Below are 18,864 nucleotides of genomic sequence, written 5' to 3'. Positions count from 1 at the left end.
CTTCTCCTGCTAGGCATTCTGATTCAACTGATGCCCCTGACCCGCTAGACCTAGTAATGTCATGTACCACGACAAGGATTCACGTTTCCTCCAGGACTCACTATAGTGTTTCTCGAGGAGTTTTGAAACATCCTCCAGTTTCTTTTCATTAACAGGAACAACCGTGTTCGTAATGCAGCTCGAGTTTGTGTGTCCTAAGTGTTTCCCACGTTTGCATACGGACAGTGGTAGGTTGATTTCAGAATTATAATTAGGCTCCCCTTGGATTTTTATAGCATTCTGAGAATGTGTATAGCTTTCAGAATAAACAGCTGTAAGATACCACGCAAGTACAATGTTTACATTCTTATGGTAACCATCTTGCATTACAGTTACATGACCCCAGCTCTCAATGCGATTTGTCAAAAGGGACAAGGCAAGTTTTGCACCCAACTTACTGATGGACATGGACGGTTTTGAATCTAACCACACTTTTCGTGAGCTATTTTCCATAGGACATGGAGAACTTTGAGCATAAATAGCATTTCAAGCATGTGTAAAATGTCATGCTCTACAATCCAAAGTTGCCAACTCATTTCTTTTAAAAAAGTGGACATGGACAATTTTGCATCTAAGCGACTCAATTGTAGCCCTGGGACATGACGCATTGTCCTCCATTGTCTGGGAACATGAAGCCTATGAATGGCTTACAAATAGTCTCCATATAACCGAACTTAAACATCACTGATGGGTTCAGTTTGACCAGAGAACCTAGTCCATTCCATGTAAACACGCCCCAAACGGCACTTGCACAGTACCCTCCAGACAACTTAGGTCCACGGATTCGTCTGAGCAGCACTCGAACCCTACCATCAGCTCTTACCAACTGAAATCGGGGCTCTTCTGACGATTCCGCGGTTTTATAGTCGTCTGGGGTCCAACCGATATAGTCACGAGCCCAGGAGAGGCGCTGCAGGCGATGTCGTGCTGCCATAGTCCATTAAAGCCAAATTTCGCAGCACTGTCCTAACGGAAACGGTCGTCATAGGTCCTACACTGATTTGCGACCTTATTTCACGCAGCGTTGCTTCTCTACTAGCACTGACAGCACTGCGCAAACGCCGCTGCTCTCGGTCCGCGGCGAGAGGTAATGCCTGAAATTTGGTATTCTCAGCACATCCTTTCCCTGGCTCTGATTTCCGAAATGCAATGTCCCTTGCGTCCAGCTCCAACTACCACTCCGCGTTCAGAGTCTGTTAATTCCGGTAGTGCTGCAATAATCACGACGGAAATCTTTTCACATGAATCACCTGAGTACAATTGACAGCTAAGCCAATGTACTGCCCTTGTATACCTTGTGTACGCGATACCACCGCAATCTGTGTATGCCCTTTGTCACCTCAGAGTATAATGAACAGCCCGTAAAATTGGGGGGGGGGGGGGAGTGGAGAATGGAGTCTATACAGAGTGGGTGTCAACCAGTTACAACAAGCCTACTACAGCGTTTATAAAGAAAATTTATTAGGGAATTTATTAATAAAGGAAAAAAGTTTTGTTAATACATCCGTGATCACTGTGAATTTTTGCGAACAAAGCCATTCAGATCACTTAATGTTTTCGTTTATTACGACTTTCCGGTTACTGTCAAACTCAGGTCAAAACTTTGAGCTCGTAAGATAAAGTTAAGTGAGGGTTGTTACAAACTTGAGCCTAAACGGGGCATAAACTCATGTCTCGCTTAAACTAACGCCGAACACTGTTTTACGAGTTGTAAATTTTCGTCTGCTGGTGGTAGTAACCGAAAGGTAATAAATGCTTTATTCCCGAATTTCGGTGGTTTATGGAGCCATTGGCTGCAGCGTTTGATATTGGGTCTTTCATATTGGTGACAAGATAAAGAAACAAGATAGGGTAGACAGATTTTACTCTCTTATTTCTGCTTCTCCTTAAGACACAATAGTTCACCAGTTGAAGCGAACAGCTTAAAATAGCTTGATAGTAATTGTCATGAATATCAATAGAAATAAGAAAACAACTGTAAGGACACACTTTTATTTATATTCCCACTACAGATTTCGGAGGACTGGATCTCCACCATCAAGTGGATTATCAGTAGTTCGTTGTCTTTCGGTTAGCATCGCTGACGCTAGGTCACGGGCCCCGGTTTCGATTCCTGTCCGGAGCGCGGATTTTCTCTGCTCGGGACTGCATGTGTGTGTTGTGCTCATCGTCATCGACCTGCAAGTTGCCAAAGTGGCGTCAATAAGAAAAAGAGTTGCATCAGGCAGTCAAACCCCCAGAAGTGGCCTCCCGACCAAAGATGCCATACGCACATTTCGTTTCATCAACTGGATTTTTTTCGTTTAACATTTGTGGAATATTCCGTCGGCACATGGTGGAACATAGAGGTATTATAAAACTTAAATACACATTACTGATGTTCCACGTTAATATTTATTTAATAATTCGTTATGGACTGGCTTTCAACTTTCCAGAACATCTTCAATGATATAAGATTAAACAGAGAGTCTATACAACATCAGCGGGAGTTTACAGCTGTACAATGTTTTTCTAAAGATATGTGGCATTTTACAACTGTATGTGGATACAAAAACAAAAGCATCACAAAGTAGCTTTCAACAAGTAAATTTTATATTATGCACAAAGTTTAAATTAATAAAAATGTATAAGCAAAGACTGGTGTATAAGTGAGTATTGGCACGGACTATCATGTTATATGTACAAAATAAGCAAATATTGGTGTACAAGTGGGTACTGGCACGGACTACCATGTTACAAGTACAAAATAAAGAGCGAATGTGATGCAAAGGACAAAAAAGAGAGAGTGGGATGAGGGGGAAGGAAGAAAGGAGTGTTCATATTCCCACTGCAGTCTGAAATGTTAACTATTTCTGGACAGGTAGGCCCAAGACAATGGCAAACGTGCCACTGGTTCACCCCACAGAAGACAATAATACGTCAAAGTGCACATTTGCTGAGTGCTCCAACATCAACGCAGTAGATGAATTCAATCATTCTGTTAGCGGAAATACGTTGAAAATGACGGCCATGCACTGCTGTGGCCACAATGTGTGGTTCTGGTTCTGTTTGTCATTGTGTGCATCCCTCTCTAGGCACCAGTTCCACGCACACATCAATGTTCCAGCAGAAAAAGCTGTGCGAGCTGAAAAGTCGTGGAACATCTACCAACCACTCTGTCCCATTCTCAGTCACCTGTGTATATCACTCCACTTACTCTCAGGAGAGCGTACTCTCATTTGTTTTCACGTGTGCACTTTTTGAATGACTGTAACACTGACATTTTCTCTTACACAACAGAGAATGACACCTGTAGGCTATGTTTCTGTGAACTTAATTACTTGTTGAATAAGATTTTCACTCTGCAGCGGAGTGTGCGCTGATATGAAACTTCCCGACAGATTAAAACTGTGTGCCGGACCGAGAATCGAACTCGCAACCTTTGCCTTTCGCGGGCAAGTGCTCTGTCAACTGAGCTACCCAAGCACGACTTATGCCCTATCCTCACAGCTTTACTTCTGCCTGTACCTCGTCTCCTACCTTCCAAACTTTGCAGAAGCTCTCCTGCGAACTTAGCAGAACTAGCACTCCTGAAAGAAAGGATACTGCGGAGACATGGCTTAGCCACAGCCTTGGGGATGTTTCCAGAATGAGATTTTCACTCTGCAGCGGAGTGTGCGCTGATATGAAACTTCCTGGTTTGGAAGGTAGGAGACGAGGTACTGGCAGAAGTAAAGCTGTGAGGAGGGGGCGTGAGTCGTTCTTGGGTAGCTCAGTTGGTAGTGCACTTGCCCACGAAAGCCAAAGGTCCCGAGTTCGAGTCTCGGTCAGGCACACAGTTTTAATATGCCAGGAAGCTTCATATCAGCACACACTCCGCTGCAAAGTGAAAATTTCATTATTGAAACATCCCCAAGGCTGTGGCTAAGCCATGTCCCCACAATATCCTTTCTTTCAGGGCTGCTAGTTCTGCTAGGTTCGCAGGAGAGCTTCTGCAAAGTTTGGAAGGTAGGAGTCGAGGTACTGGCAGAAGTAAAGATGTGAGGACGAGGCGTGAGTCGTAAGTGGGTAGCTCAGTTGCTAGAGCACTTACCCGAGAAAGGCAAAGGTCCCCAGTTCGAGTCTCGGTCCGGCACACAGTTTTAATCTAATTACTTGTTGCTAAAACGTAATCTACCAAACTTCTGAATTCGTGTTCATTGTTTCTGACTGTTTATTTCCACTGTAATTAATATACTTGGTAGGTGTCCCTTATAACTTGCGTACTGAATACTGTGTACAATAGGACATCAATACATATAGTTTGTTCATGACGTCCTCGCTGACATTTCAGGAGGCTTGGAGGGGGAGTAGAGGGTAGGGGGCGTGGAAGGGCGTGGAAGATAGCCTACCAAACCCCAACAGACTGGCAGCAGCAGGGAGATTTGCTGCGTTTTTTTCCTCACACAGTGCTGACATACAGTGTGCTTGCTGGCAAGTGCGACAGGGCACAACAATAACTTCCTAACGGCTACAGTGCCCACAAGTTCTATGTTGACAGACCTCCAACGTTGGCAGCGGTCTGTCAGCAAACACTCGTGGCCCAAAGTTTGGGGACTCACTTCTACCGGATTCAGCTCATCCAGAGCTAGGAAACCTCATTCAGGATGTTGTGAACAGACTACACAGCCTCCTGTGTAATGAAGGTAAAATTAAACCTCTGTCCTCAGTGGAGTTCAGTGTCACCAGTGAGGAATGGTACAATGCAGCTTGAGCACCCTGCTCTGCTTCGCCACTGCCTTTCCAAATCAACGTCCTCAAGCTGCAGCCAGACGAGCCAGCTGGCAGCTTATCAAGTTCTGCTGCCAACACCGGCGAAACGCTGAGCCAGCACGGCAGTAGCCTCTGTTCTGCCATTTTCTCCAGCACAGTTTACCACACTGGGCACTGTCGCATGTTTATGAGTCTCAGATGTGATTAAATCAAGGCGCACCAGTGTAAATGCACAATCCTCACACTAAATGGAGACCATCTATACCCCACAGAAGAATCCATGCAGAATAATATCTTCAGTAGATGTGGAACTGACAAGGCATGTATGGGGAAAGCAGTAGTGGTAGGGTCTGTGGGAAGGCACTGTAGGGGGATTGCCGAGTGGTGGAGGGGAAATGGCATTCTAAACTGAGCCTATGCTCACATTTTTTTTTTAATATTAAGTGGAGCCCCTCCATGCCCTCACTTACGTGGTGACCATTCAAAACGATCTACTGTCACCTCTCCTTTTGTTAGTATAAAGGATTCTGCTGAAAATGTAACAAAAGCAACGATTATTTTCGTCTGCCTTTTTAACTTTCAGAGAAACGTCGTGAGTGAAGAATTTTGAGTACAACCTACATTTGCTTCCTTTTTCAAAACACAGCAGAATTTACACAGTGTCATCTCACTAACACGTTGTGCAAACGCAACTGCGATAGAGGGCCAGGGTGGCCGAGCGGTTCTAGGCGCTACAGTCTGGAACCGCGCGACCGCTGCGGTCGCAGGTTCGAATCCTGCCTCGGGCATGCATGTGTGTGATGTCCTTAGGTTAGTTAGGTTTAAGTAGTTCTAAGTTCTAGGGGACTGATGACCACAGAAGTTAAGTCCCATAGTGCTGAGCCATTTGAACCATTTGAAACAACTGCGATAGAATTCGGAGATAGTCGATTATTGACTTTATTAAGTGAGGAACTGAGGAAAAGTATGGTCAATAGATGCTATTCCAAAACCGCTTAGCATTTCTCATTTCACCATCCCTTCACCCAAGTTAGAATGGCAGAACTGATATTATATGTGGAAATGATTTTTTGGGAACTATGGTTGGACTTTTCTCTGTTAAACCCAGCCCTTTAGACCATTGAATAAGAGTTGAATGAAGCTTAAAACATAATCTGAAGGTCGAATTGTGTTTCCTAGTGAGTTTCTAGTGCCGTAGTAATATGCTCATAAAGTGAAAGTGCTGTAAGTTTCGGATACAAAGTATGATGATTGTATGTAGGAGGCTGTGTACTGATCGAAGATGACATGATCACGAACGGCAAGGAGAATTGCTTCCCATAGGTGGTTGGAGTGCGGGCTCCTAATATACTCATAGCACCAAGACATGGCACAGGTATTCTACTCAGAGAACGTACTTCCATGCCTTCAGTTTTATCATTCTAATCATTACATTTCGAGACTGCTTAGTACCGTATACTGCCAAATTATTGTTATTTTTCAATATTTTTGCTTCTTTAAACAATCTCAGCAACAGAATTAAAGTATCACTTTTTCGAAACCCCTTAATTGTCTCCCACTCCGACGCTGAAGTTTGAAATTTGGCTCAAATGTGCCTAACAACTTCCTCTCTAATGGTGCTAAAGCGTGGCGCCCTGCGACGTCATCCTCGAGTACGAGGACGCTTCAAGAAGCAAGGTGTCACAAATGCGAAAAACGGAACAGAAGGACGTTCATGTGTCGTGCAAGGTGGGTTATTGATGGTACATTGGCACTACACTACTGGCCATTAAAATTGCTACACCAAGAAGAAATGCAGATGATAAACGGGTATTCATTGGACAAATATATTATACTAGAACTGACACGTGATTACATTTTCACGCAATTTGGGTACATAGATCCTGAGAAATCAGTACCCAGAACAACCGCCTCTGGCCGTAATAACGGCCTTGATACGCCTGGGCATTGAGTTAAACAGAGCTTGGATATAGTGTACAGGTACAGCTGCCCATGCAGCTTCAACACGATACTGCAGGTCATCAAGAGTTGTGACTGGCGTATTGTGACGAGCCAGTTGCTCGGCCACCATTGACCAGATGACCAGACGATTTCAATTGGTGATAGATCTGGATAATGTGCTGGCCAGGGCAGCAGTCCAACATTTCTGTATCCATAATTGCCCGTACAGGACCTGCAACATGCGGTCGTGCATTATCCTGCTGAAATGTAGGGTTTCGCAGGGATCGAATGAAGGGTAGAGCCACGGGTAGTAACACATCTGAATGTAACGTCCGCTGTTCAAAGTGCCGTCAATGCGGACAAGAGGTAACCGAGACGTGTAACCGATGGCACCCCATACCATCATGCTGGGTGATACGCCGGTATGACTATGACGAATACACTAGGCGCGCAGTCCGGAACCGCGGGACTGCTACGGTCGCAGGTTCGAATCCTGCCTCGGGCATGGATGTGTGTGATGTCCTTAGGTTAGTTAGGTTTAAGTAGTTCTAAGTTCTAGGGGACTGATGACCACAGAAGTTAAGTCCCATAGTGCTCAGAGCCATTTGAACCATTGACGAATACACGCTTCCAATGGGCGTTCAACGCGATGTCGCCAAACACGGATGCGACCGTCGTGATGCTGTAAACAGAACCTGGATTCATCCAAAAATATGACGTTTTGCCATTCGTGCACCCAGGTTCGTCGTTGACTGTGATGCAGCGTCAAGGGTAACCTCAGCCACGGTCTTCGAGCTGATAGTCCATGCTGCTGCAAACGTCATCGAACTGTTCGTGCAGATGGTTGTTGTCTTGCAAACGTCCCTATCTGTTGACTCAGGGATCGAGACGTGGCTGCACGATCCGTTACAGCCATGCAGATAAGATGCCTGTCATCTCGACTGCTAGTGATGCGAGGCCGTTGGGATCCAGCACGGCGTTCAGTATTACCCTCCTGAACCCACCGATTCCATATTCTGCAACAACAACGTTTCACCAGGCAACGCCGGTCAACTGTTGTTTGTGTATGAGAAATCGGTTGGAAACTTTCCTCATGTCAGCACGTTCTAGGTGTCGCCACCGGCGCCAACCTTGTGTGAATGCTCTGGAAAGCTCATCATTTGCATATCACAGCATCTTCTTCCTGTCGGATAAATTTTGCGTCTGTAGCACGTCATCTTCGTGGTGTGGCCAGCAGTGTAAAGTTCACCAAAATTCTGACCGCCGTCACTGCAGACGTTTCACATAATGAGAAGGTAGCACACCCCCATCTTCCACACGTTTAACCCCTTCGTTTGACGCCTCTGCATTGGAGGTCAGAATTGCGACGCCCAGAGCTGAAATCACGCGGTTTTCGTATCGGTGGCCGAGGAAAACATTTCAGAGATACCGCCGCTCGGAATCGACACGAATAGGCCTCGGGAGGTAGCATAAAGGACTTCAATGAAACCACTCCTTTCCTCAGAGCGTTTATTTCCACACATTTCGCGCTCGAAAACGACAGTTAGCAGTCTGATGGGCAACAGGAGGACATTATTAAAAACAAGTCTGTTTGTGTGGCCATCCACCGCAGCAAGCATATAAATACTTGTTTTGTAAATAAAAATGGTTCAAATGGCTCTGAGCACTATGGGACTCAACTGCTGAGGTCATTAGTCCCCTAGAACTTAGAACTAGTTAAACCTAACTAACCTAAGGACATCACAAACATCCATGCCCGAGGCAGGATTCGAACCTGCGACCGTAGCGGTCTTGCGGTTCCAGACTGCAGCGCCTTTAACCGCACGGCCACTTCGGCCGGCTTTGTAAATAAAACTGCCTTTTCCTGCTGCTAGTTACTTTATTTATCCCATACGTGTTTCGCCTTCTCCTGTTCTAAGGCATACTCACTGGAATCTACAACGATACAGTTTTGTTAGTTTTAACTTATTAAACAGTTCACTTCGCGATTTTTTTGTAAAAAAAGGAATTACTTACGATTTGCTGATGCGCGTTTCCTCACATCTGGTCTGGAAGTCGCACTACCACTTTTATCACTGCCATATAATCACATCTTTGTGTTCTGGCCTTCCACACACTGTTCACCATGTTTCTCACTCTTTTTTGTAGTGGGCTATTGTTCTTCTGTCACTCGATACAATTATTTCGTCGTACACTGTTTTTCACAACGTAAATATTGCGAATCCATTACGTGTTTTATGTTCTTTGGTACGTTTACCTATTTGTTGGCAACCTAACGAAGTATATTCTATTTATAATGTTTATACCGTGTTTGTGTGCGTGAGTGAGAGAGAGGGGGGGATAGAGCCGACGAGGTTTTTTTTTTCCGACCACTCGCTAACAGCTAGTACACCCGCACCCCGCCCCCCCTGCCAACCCCCGCCCCCCCGGCAAAAAAAAAAAATCGTTGGTAACCTACCGAAGTATATGTTCGAGACTAACTTCTATTAATGATTTTTATACCGTGTGTGTGTGTGTGTGTGTGTGTGTGTGTGTGTGTGTGTGTGTGTGCGTGTGCGCGTGTGTATGAGTGAGAGAGAGAGGGGACAGAGCCAACGAGTTTTATTTCCGACCACTCGCTAACAGCTAGTACGCCCGCACGCCCCCCCCCCCCCCCAAAAAAAAAAAAAAAGTCTGCTGTGGCCCCCTCTCTCTCTCACTTGTACACACACACGGTATAAACATCATAAATAGAAGTTAGTCTCGAACATATACACTCCTGGAAATTGAAATAAGAACACCGTGAATTCATTGTCCCAGGAAGGGGAAACTTTATTGACACATTCCTGGGGTCAGATACATCACATGATCACACTGACAGAACCACAGGCACATAGACACAGGCAACAGAGCATGCACAATGTCGGCACTAGTACACTGTATATCCACCTTTTGCAGCAATGCAGGCTGCTATTCTCCCATGGAGACGATCGTAGAGATGCTGGATGTAGTCCTGTGGAACGGCTTGCCATGCCATTTCCACCTGGCGCCTCAGTTGGACCAGCGTTCGTGCTGGACGTGCAGACCGCGTGAGACGACGCTTCATCCAGTCCCAAACATGCTCAATGCGGGACAGATCCGGAGATCTTGCTGGCCAGGGTAGTTGACTTACACCTTCTAGAGCACGTTGGGTGGCACGGGATACATGCGGACGTGCATTGTCCTGTTGGAACAGCAAGTTCCCTTGCCGGTCTAGGAATGGTAGAACGATGGGTTCGATGACGGTTTGGATGTACCGTGCACTATTCAGTGTCCCCTCGACGATCACCAGTGGTGTACGGCCAGTGTAGGAGATCGCTCCCCACACCATGATGCCGGGTGTTGGCCCTGTGTGCCTCGGTCGTATGCAGTCCTGATTGTGGCGCTCACCTGCACGGCGCCAAACACGCATACGACCATCATTGGCACCAAGGCAGAAGCGACTCTCATCGCTGAAGACGACACGTCTCCATTCGTCCCTCCATTCACGCCTGTCGCGACACCACTGGAGGCGGGCTGCACGATGTTGGGGCGTGAGCGGAAGACGGCCTAACGGTGTGCGGGACCGTAGCCCAGCTTCATGGAGACGGTTGCGAATGGTCCTCGCCGATACCCCAGGAGCAACAGTGTCCCTACTTTGCTGGGAAGTGGCGGTGCGATCCCCTACGGCACTGCGTAGGATCCTACGGTCTTGGCGTGCATCCGTGCGTCGCTGCGGTCCGGTCCCAGGTCGACGGGCACGTGCACCTTCCGCCGACCACTGGCGACAACATCGATGTACTGTGGAGACCTCACGCCCCACGTGTTGAGCAATTCGGCGGTACGTCCACCCGGCCTCCCGCATGCCCACTATACGCCCTCGCTCAAAGTCCGTCAACTGCACATACGGTTCACATCCACGCTGTCGCGGCATGCTACCAGTGTTAAAGACTGCGATGGAGCTCCGTATGCCACGGCAAACTGGCTGACATTGACGGCGGCGGTGCACAAATGCTGCGCAGCTAGCGCCATTCGACGGCCAACACCGCGGTTCCTGGTGTGTCCGCTGTGTCGTGCGTGTGATCATTGCTTGTACAGCCCTCTCGCAGTGTCCGGAGCAAGTATGGTGGGTCTGACACACCGGTGTCAATGTGTTCTTTTTTCCATTTCCAGGAGTGAATTTCGTTAGGTTGTCAACAAATAGGTAAATATACCAAAGAAGATGAAACACATAATAAAGACGCAATATTTACGTTGTGAAAAACAGTGTACGACGAAATAGCTGTATCGAGTGACAGAAGAACAATAGCCCACTACAAAAAAGAGTGAGAAACATGGTGAACAGTGTGAGGAAGGCCAGAACACAAAGATGTGATTATATGGCAGTAATAAAAGTAGTAGTGCGACCTCCAGACCAGATGTGAGGAAACGCATGTCAGCAAATCGTAAGTAATCACTTTTTTTTACAAAAAGATCGCGAAGTGAACTGTTCAATAATCTAAAACTGACAAAACTGTACCGTTATAGATCCCACTAATGATGCCTTAGAACAGGAGAAGGCGAAACGCGTATGGGATAAATAAAGTAACTAGCAGCAGGAAAAGGCAGTTTTATTTACTAAACAAGTATTTATTACTAACAACATTTGACACTGCTTACATCCCCGGACATTTGAACCCATTCTCTAAGGACTGCATCCGCAATGAACATGATCACACTCCTTTGATGTGTATGCACAACTGCATTTTTTGCTCTCATGCACAGGGTGGAACCGCTAGGAACCGTTCAAAAGCTTTACACGAAATTTGAATGTGATACGAATAAGAAAAGGATATTATGCGTTTTCAGCCCTCCTGTTTCGCGCTCTCCTCTGGCGTGATCATGGGAGGGTCCCTCTAAGACCCCCCCCCCCCTACAGTTTGACAATACTCTCTATGACACCTGCACAACTTTATTGAGAATTTCGAAAACGTTCCTTTACTGAGACAACCTGTGAAGCAGTCCTAGGTGCCTGCGAGCAAGCATCTACGATCGGGGTGACGTCGCGTAGTTATCTGCATGTAGGCGCCTAAGACTAAGTCACAGGTTGTCTCAGTATAGGTAAATTTTTAAAATTCTCAATAAATGTGGGCTGGTGCCACTGAGGGTGTTGTCAAACTGATGGACAAGATCCCTTTGAAGTTTTACTCAGGCATGTGTGAACTGCAGAAGAGCTGAAAATCCATAAGCATGCTCTGCTGCTTCAGATCTTGTTCGAAATTCACGGTTCCAACCTGCATACGAGAACAAAAATTATGGTTACGATGCGCTCCACATGGATGCAGCGCCACAGGATTGAAACGTCTGGGGAGGTCAGCAGTATCAAAGATTGTCAAAAACGTCGCCCTGCTGCCTGTCACACTGCGAAAAGGTCGTTTCGAGCGCCAGGTGTATGGGAATCAACGCTCCAAGGAAAGGGGTGGTTTCATTGACGCCCTTTATGCCACCCCACAGGATCTTTTCCGGTAGATTCTGAGCAGCGGTGTGTCTGAAATGTTTCCTCGGACACCCATAACGATAGCGCGTAATTTCAGCGGTGGATGTCGCCTTTCTGATCTTCATTGCAGAAGCGTCAAAAGAAGGGGTGGAATGCGCTTAAAGGGGCGTGACGTCAACCCATCGTGTGCCATGTCCACGTAACGTTGGGAGGAATTGTGGTGAAATTTAGTGCCAATATAACATCATTAACTCACCTTGCACGACACAGAAGCTTCTGAAGTCGGAGCTGAGGCCGCAGGGTGCCACGCTTTTGCACCGGTACGGAAGAATGTTGTAGGTAGCTTTCAGTCAAACTCCAAGCTTCTGCGTCAAAATGAGAATTAATTACGGGGTTTCAAAAACGTGATCCTTTAATTGTGTACCACAGTGTATTTTATATCTTCATGGGTATGGTTCTTTCATTCGAAACCTAACATCAACCGAAATAGACGTGCCTGCTTAATGCAATGTGCAGAACATAAATTGATTGCTAAGTTAAAGAAGAATGTGACTGTTGCAGCTCTGCAGTTACCAGACGTATACTTAAATCAGTGCTACTCACCGGATGTCCTCCAGCAGGTCACACTCATGCTGGTTCTTGGCTTGCAGCTTTGTCACCTGCTCCGAGTGGAACTTCGTGAGGAACTTGGCATAGGTCCCCTGTAACAAGGAGACACGTAGATGAGCAACTGGTCAGTAAGTGAACGTGGCATGTTAGTAAAAGCATCAGATGCTCATCCATCATATGAAGGGGTTTTTTAAATAGTGGTACAAGTCCATTTTTGTTCATTCTGAAAATACAGAGTCCTAAAGTTAAATGAGCGCTGAAAAATCTGCAGTTGAGATACCAGAAATACTCAAGTATAATACTCAAGTATAAGTGGGGATTTTCCCGTACGACAATTTCCCGAGTGCATCTTATATATCAGGAATCCGGTAAAGCATCAAATCTCCGATATCGCTGCGGCTGGAAAAAGATCCTGCAATAATGGGACCAACGACGACTGAAGAGAATCGTTCATCGTGACAGAAGTGCAACTCTTCCGCAGATTGCTGCAGATTCCAGTGCTGGGCCATCAACAAGTGTTAGCGTGCGAACCATTCAACGAAACACCATAGAGATGGGCTTTCGGAGCAGAAGGCGTACCCTGTATGACTGCACGACACAAAGCTTTACGCCTGGCCTGGGCCCATGAACACCGACTTTGGACTGCTGACGACTGGAAACAAGTTGCCTGGTCGGAAGAGTCTCGTTTCAAACTGTATCGAACGGATGGACGCACACGGGTATGCAGACAACCTCATGAATCAGTTCGTACAGGCGGTTGGCGGAATTAGTGAAGGCGGAAAGCCTCGCTCGCGGGGTGGAATCAGAGCTAACTATTTGTAGTATCGTTCCCAGAACCGATCGCGGTCCTCTGGTTTGGAGCCGAGCAGAGGTTCAGACGATTCTGCGGAGATCTGGGGTGCAAATTTCTCGACCTCCGCTATCGGGTGGAGAAATGTAGGGTCCCCCTGAATAGGTCAGGCGTGCACTACACGCCGGAAGCGGCTACAAGTGTACGTGTGGAGTGCACATGGGGGTTTTTTAGATTAGAGAATTCCCTCCCTAGGCCCGACAAGACGCCTCCTGAGACGCGGCAAGGTAGGAGTAGGCAAAATGCAACAGGGATTAACAATATTAATGTGCTAATAGTAAACTGCAGGAGCGTCTATAGAAAGGTCCCAGAACTGCTCTCATTAATAAACGGTCACAACGCCCATATAGTACTAGGGACAGAAAGTTGGCTGAAACCAGACGTAAACAGTAATGAAATCCTAAACTCAGATTGGATTGTATACCGCAGAGACAGGCTGGACAGTGAAGGTGGGGGCGTGTTTATAGCGATAAGAAGTGCAACAGTATTGAAGGAAACTGACGGAGATCCGAAATTTGAAATGATTTGGGTGAAGGTCACGGTTAAAGCAGGCTCAGACATGGTAATTGGATGTCTCTATAGGCCCCCTGGCTCAGCAGCTGTTGTGGCTGAGCACCTGAAGGATAATTTGGAAAATATTTCGAGTAGATTTCCCCACCATGTTATAGTTCTGGGTGGAGATTTTAATTTGGTGGATATAGACTGGGAGACAAAGAATCCAGTGAAATTTTTTAAAGTGCTTTATCTGAAAACTACCCCGAGCAGTTAAACAGAGAACCGACTCGTGGCGATAACATATTAGACCTTCTGGTGACAAACAGACCCGAACTATTTGAAACAGTTAACGCAGAACAGGAAATAAGCGATCATAAAGCGGTTACGACATCGATGATTTCAGCCGTAAATAGAAATATTAAAAAAGGTAGGAAGATTTTTCTGTTTAGCAGAAGTGACAAAAAGCAGATTACAGAGTACCTGACGGCTCAACACAAAAGTTTTGTCTCAAGTACAGATAGTGTTGAGGATCAGTGGACAAAGTTCAAACCCATCGTACAATGTGCGTTAGATGAGTATGTGCCAAGCAAGATCGTAAGAGATGGAAAAGAGCCACCGTGGTACAACAACCGAGTTAGAAAACTGCTGCGGAAGCAAAGGGAACTTCACAGCAAACATAAATATAGCCAAAGCCTTGCAGACAAACAAAAATTACGCGAAGCGAAATGTAGTGTGAGGAGGGCTATGCGAGAGGCGTTCAATGAATTCGAAAGTAAAGTTCTATGTACTGACTTGGCAGAAAATCCTAAGAAATTTTGGTCTTATGTCAAAACAGTAGGTGGATCAAAACAAAATGTCCAGACACTCTGTGAGCAAAATGGTACTGAAACAGAGGACGACAGACTAAAGACCGAAATACTAAATGTCTTTTTCCAAAGCTGTTTCACAGGGGAAGACTGCACTGTAGTTCCTTCTCTAGATTGTCGTACAGATGATAAAATGGTAGATATAGAAATAGACGACAGAGAGATAGAGAAACAATTAAAATCGCTCCAAAGAGGAAAGGTCGCTGGACCTGATGGGATACCAGTTCGATTTTACACAGAATACGCGAAGGAACTTGCCCCCCCCCCCCCCTCCCTTCTTGCAGCGGTGTACCGTAGGTCTCTAGAAGAGCGTAGCGTTGCAAAGGATTGGAAAAGGGCACAGGTCATCCCCGTTTTCAAGAAGGGACGTCGAACAGATGTGCAGAACTATAGACCTATATCTCTAACGTCGATCAGTTGTAGAATTTTGGAACACGTATTATGTTCGAGTATAATGACTTTTCTGGAGACTAGAAATCTACTCTGTAGGAATCAGCATGGGTTTCGAAAAAGACGGTCGTGTGAAACCCAGCTCGCGCTATTCGTCCACGAGACTCATAGGGCCATAGACACGGGTTCACAGGTAGATGCCGTGTTTCTTTACTTCCGCAAGGCGTTCGATACAGTTCCCCACAGTCGTTTAATGAACAAAGTAAGAACATATGGACTATCAGACAAATTATGTGATTGGATTGAAGAGTTCTTAGATAACAGAACGCAGCATGTCATTCTCAATGGAGAGAAATCTTCCGAAGTAAGAGTGATTTCAGATGTGCCGCAGGGGAGTGTCATAGGACCGTTGCTATTCACAGTATACATAAATGACCTTGTGGATAACATCGGAAGTTCACTGAGGCTTTTTGCAGATGATGCTGTGGTATATCGAGAGGTTGTAACAATGGAAAATTGTACTGAAATGCAGGAGGATCTGCAGCGAATTGACGCATGGTGCAGGGAATGGCAATTGAATCTCAATGTAGACAAGTGTAATGTGATGCGAATACATAGAAAGATAGATCCCTTATCATTTAGCTACAAAATAGCAGGGCAGCAACTGGAAGCAGTTAATTCCATAAATTATCTGGGAGTCCGCATTAGGAGTGATTTAAAATGGAATGATCATATAAAGTTGATCGTCGGTAAAGCAGATGCCAGACTGAGATTCATTGGAAGAATCCTAAGGAAATGCAATCCGAAAACAAAGGAAGTAGGTTACAGTACGCTTGTTCGCCCACTGCTTGAATACTGCTCAGCAGTGTGGGATCCGTACCAGATAGGGTTTATAGAAGAGATAGAGATGATCCAACGGAGAGCAGCGCGCTTCGTTACAGGATCACTTAGTAATCGCGAAAGGGAGAACCGATAGAGGTACTCAGGGTACCCTCCGCCACACACCGTCAGGTGGCTTGCGGAGTATGGCTGTGGATGTAGATGTAGATGTAGATGTAGACACTGCATGTCGGTAGAGGACTGTTCAAGCTGGTGGAGGCTCTATAATGGTGTAAGGCGTGTCGTGTTGGGGCGATACGGCTGCTCTAATACGTCTAAATACGACTCTGATAGATGACACATACGAAAGCATCCTGTCTGATCACCTGCATCCATTCATGTCCATTGTGCATTTCGACGGACTTGGGCAATTCCATGAGGACAATGCGGCACCCCAAACGTCAAGAATTGCTATAGAGTGGCTCTTCTTAGTTTAAACATTTCAGCTGCCCACCAGACTCCGCAAATATGAACATTATTAAGCATATCTGTAATGCTTTGCAACGTGCTATTCGGAAGAGTTCTCTACCCCTCAAACTGTTTCGGATTTATGGAGTGCGGCACGTGTACCAGTTCCTTTGGCTCTTCAGAGTACAACGCCAACCAAATCAGTACACGGATACAGGCCGGAGGAGGTGCAACGTCATACTGGCAAATGGGCTGAAGCTGGGAAATTCTTTGTAAATTTGACACGATATTGTAGTCACATACCCTCTTAACACTTGGAGTTTCACGTTTCATCTTCTCATTCACGGCTCTTCACGTTTTTTGTGCCTTGATATATTTTAGTGATGTAAATCAACAACGGCTCCAATGCGAGCTATATTTCTTAAACGTTCCTCAAACAGAATGGTTCAAATGGCTTTGAGCACTATGGGACTCAACTTCTGAGGTCCTTAGTACCCTAGAACTTAGAACTAGTTAAACCTAACTAACCTAAGGACATCACACACATCCATGCCCGAGGCAGGATTCCAACCTGCGACCGTAGCGGTCTCGCGGTTCCAGACTGCAGCGCCTAGAACCGCACGGCCACTTCGGCCGGCCACACAGAATGACATGCAAGTATTATTTTCAAGTGCTACAACTTTACCAGTCTCATTATTTCGTAGTTAAATTTACCCCTCCTATCGTACATCATTTCATAAACAACATGCTAGTCGAAAAGACAGGTAGTAGATTCATATGGTGGGCCGGACCGGGACTCAAAGATGCCGTCCGCGACTACTGCTTTGACCGACCGTGGTATACAGGCATGACTCACGACACATAGATAACAAGAGTTGGCATCCCCGTCCAGCACATATGCTCGACGTAGACGGTCCTTTACTACTCAGTATAAAATAACTTTCTATCGAGCCTGCCAATCTAACTGAAATGTCGATGTTGCAGTTAGTGTGACAGAATAAATCTTGGCGCAACTTTAGTAGTCAAGCATAATAGTTATGGCGTGTATTTTTGGTCGTACGTTAACAAAACAGTATAAACTCTAACCCCACAGTAAATAAGATATTTGGTGCTACTGCTGCAGTTGTACTCATCTTAGATATGGTTATTCGATGTTATTTACGAATCAACATGAAATTTCTGATCGATGAAATGTATGGATGTAACGTACTACGAGGGAGGAGCTGAAAGTAACGAGAACTGTTCAGTCCCGAAGATAAAGCCAGTAACGCCTAAGAGAGCAGTTTCCCTTTAGGTTACATATTTGTACTGGAGCATTATCGTCCTGTAATAACCAAAGATTGGATCTTTCGGTCTCCTTGCCCCAGTGTCTGTCACGCACGTCATAGCATTCGAAGACAATAATACTGGATTGGTGCTGGACTTTCGGAAACACGGTTATGGTGAAGTATCTCTTCACGGCTCATAAAACTTAGATAGGTTTTTCACACGTCCTACTGCTGCTTAGTTTTTGGTTCAACTCGTAGCACAACGACTACTCGCCCGTTATAAGTTTTGTAAAAAAAAAACTGTTGTTAGGTCGTTCGTATACCATATTCATAGCTACAACGGTTGAAACTGCAATTAATGAGTTTTACGAACAATATTTAGTAGACTCTCCAAGCACGAGAATACGTCGTTACAGTCCTTCTCCGTCCGCAGTAAAGGAAGAAGGCCACTTTCCGGTTTTCCTGTCTTCGCCAACCCTCCTCTACCTAAACATTTTCATCGAAAGTGATCAACAGTTGCTGCATTACATTGCGCAGAACGGGAAACAAACTACCATTTTCAGTGCACGACACACAAAGCCTAATGTAGTGCTACCGTCTAGCCACAATGAATTGAAAATGTTACCAAGTCGCGTGTCCTATGTTCGTCGCAAGCTTGGACAGCGCGATGGTCCTAACATACAAAATGTGCTTTCCGCTTCACTGCGCCCTACGCCGGTTTCCTTTTTCAGCGCAGCGCCTCGAGTTACTTCCTCTCCATTCTCGTGAGGCTTTTGTGGACGCCCCACTGCTGCCTTAACTGAATTGTGGTGTTAAGAGCGGTCATTTGTACATCCGGGAACACGGAGAGTGCACAGCTTTGTGTAGCTCCAAACTCTAATTAAACGCCTTCCTAAAGCTTTTCATGGTTCCTCG

At 45.8% G+C, this 18,864-nt stretch overlaps 1 protein-coding gene across 1 annotated transcript in view; it reads right to left on the bottom strand.

Annotated features, from left to right (window-relative positions):
* LOC126260547 (protein nervous wreck) overlaps positions 1–18,864 on the bottom strand; it is a 778,787-nt gene that overhangs the window by 520,964 nt on the left and 238,959 nt on the right. Inside the window, exon 2 of the mRNA XM_049957881.1 lies at positions 12,788–12,885. Within this exon, the coding sequence (XP_049813838.1) occupies positions 12,788–12,885 (98 nt within the window). The remainder of the gene's footprint in view (positions 1–12,787; positions 12,886–18,864) is intronic.

Source organism: Schistocerca nitens, chromosome 5 (assembly GCF_023898315.1).
Source record: "Schistocerca nitens isolate TAMUIC-IGC-003100 chromosome 5, iqSchNite1.1, whole genome shotgun sequence".
NCBI classification, from domain to species: Eukaryota; Metazoa; Arthropoda; class Insecta; order Orthoptera; family Acrididae; genus Schistocerca; species Schistocerca nitens.
The sequence above is the reverse complement of the archived record's forward strand: the minus strand, read 5'-3'. Positions and strand labels throughout refer to the sequence as shown.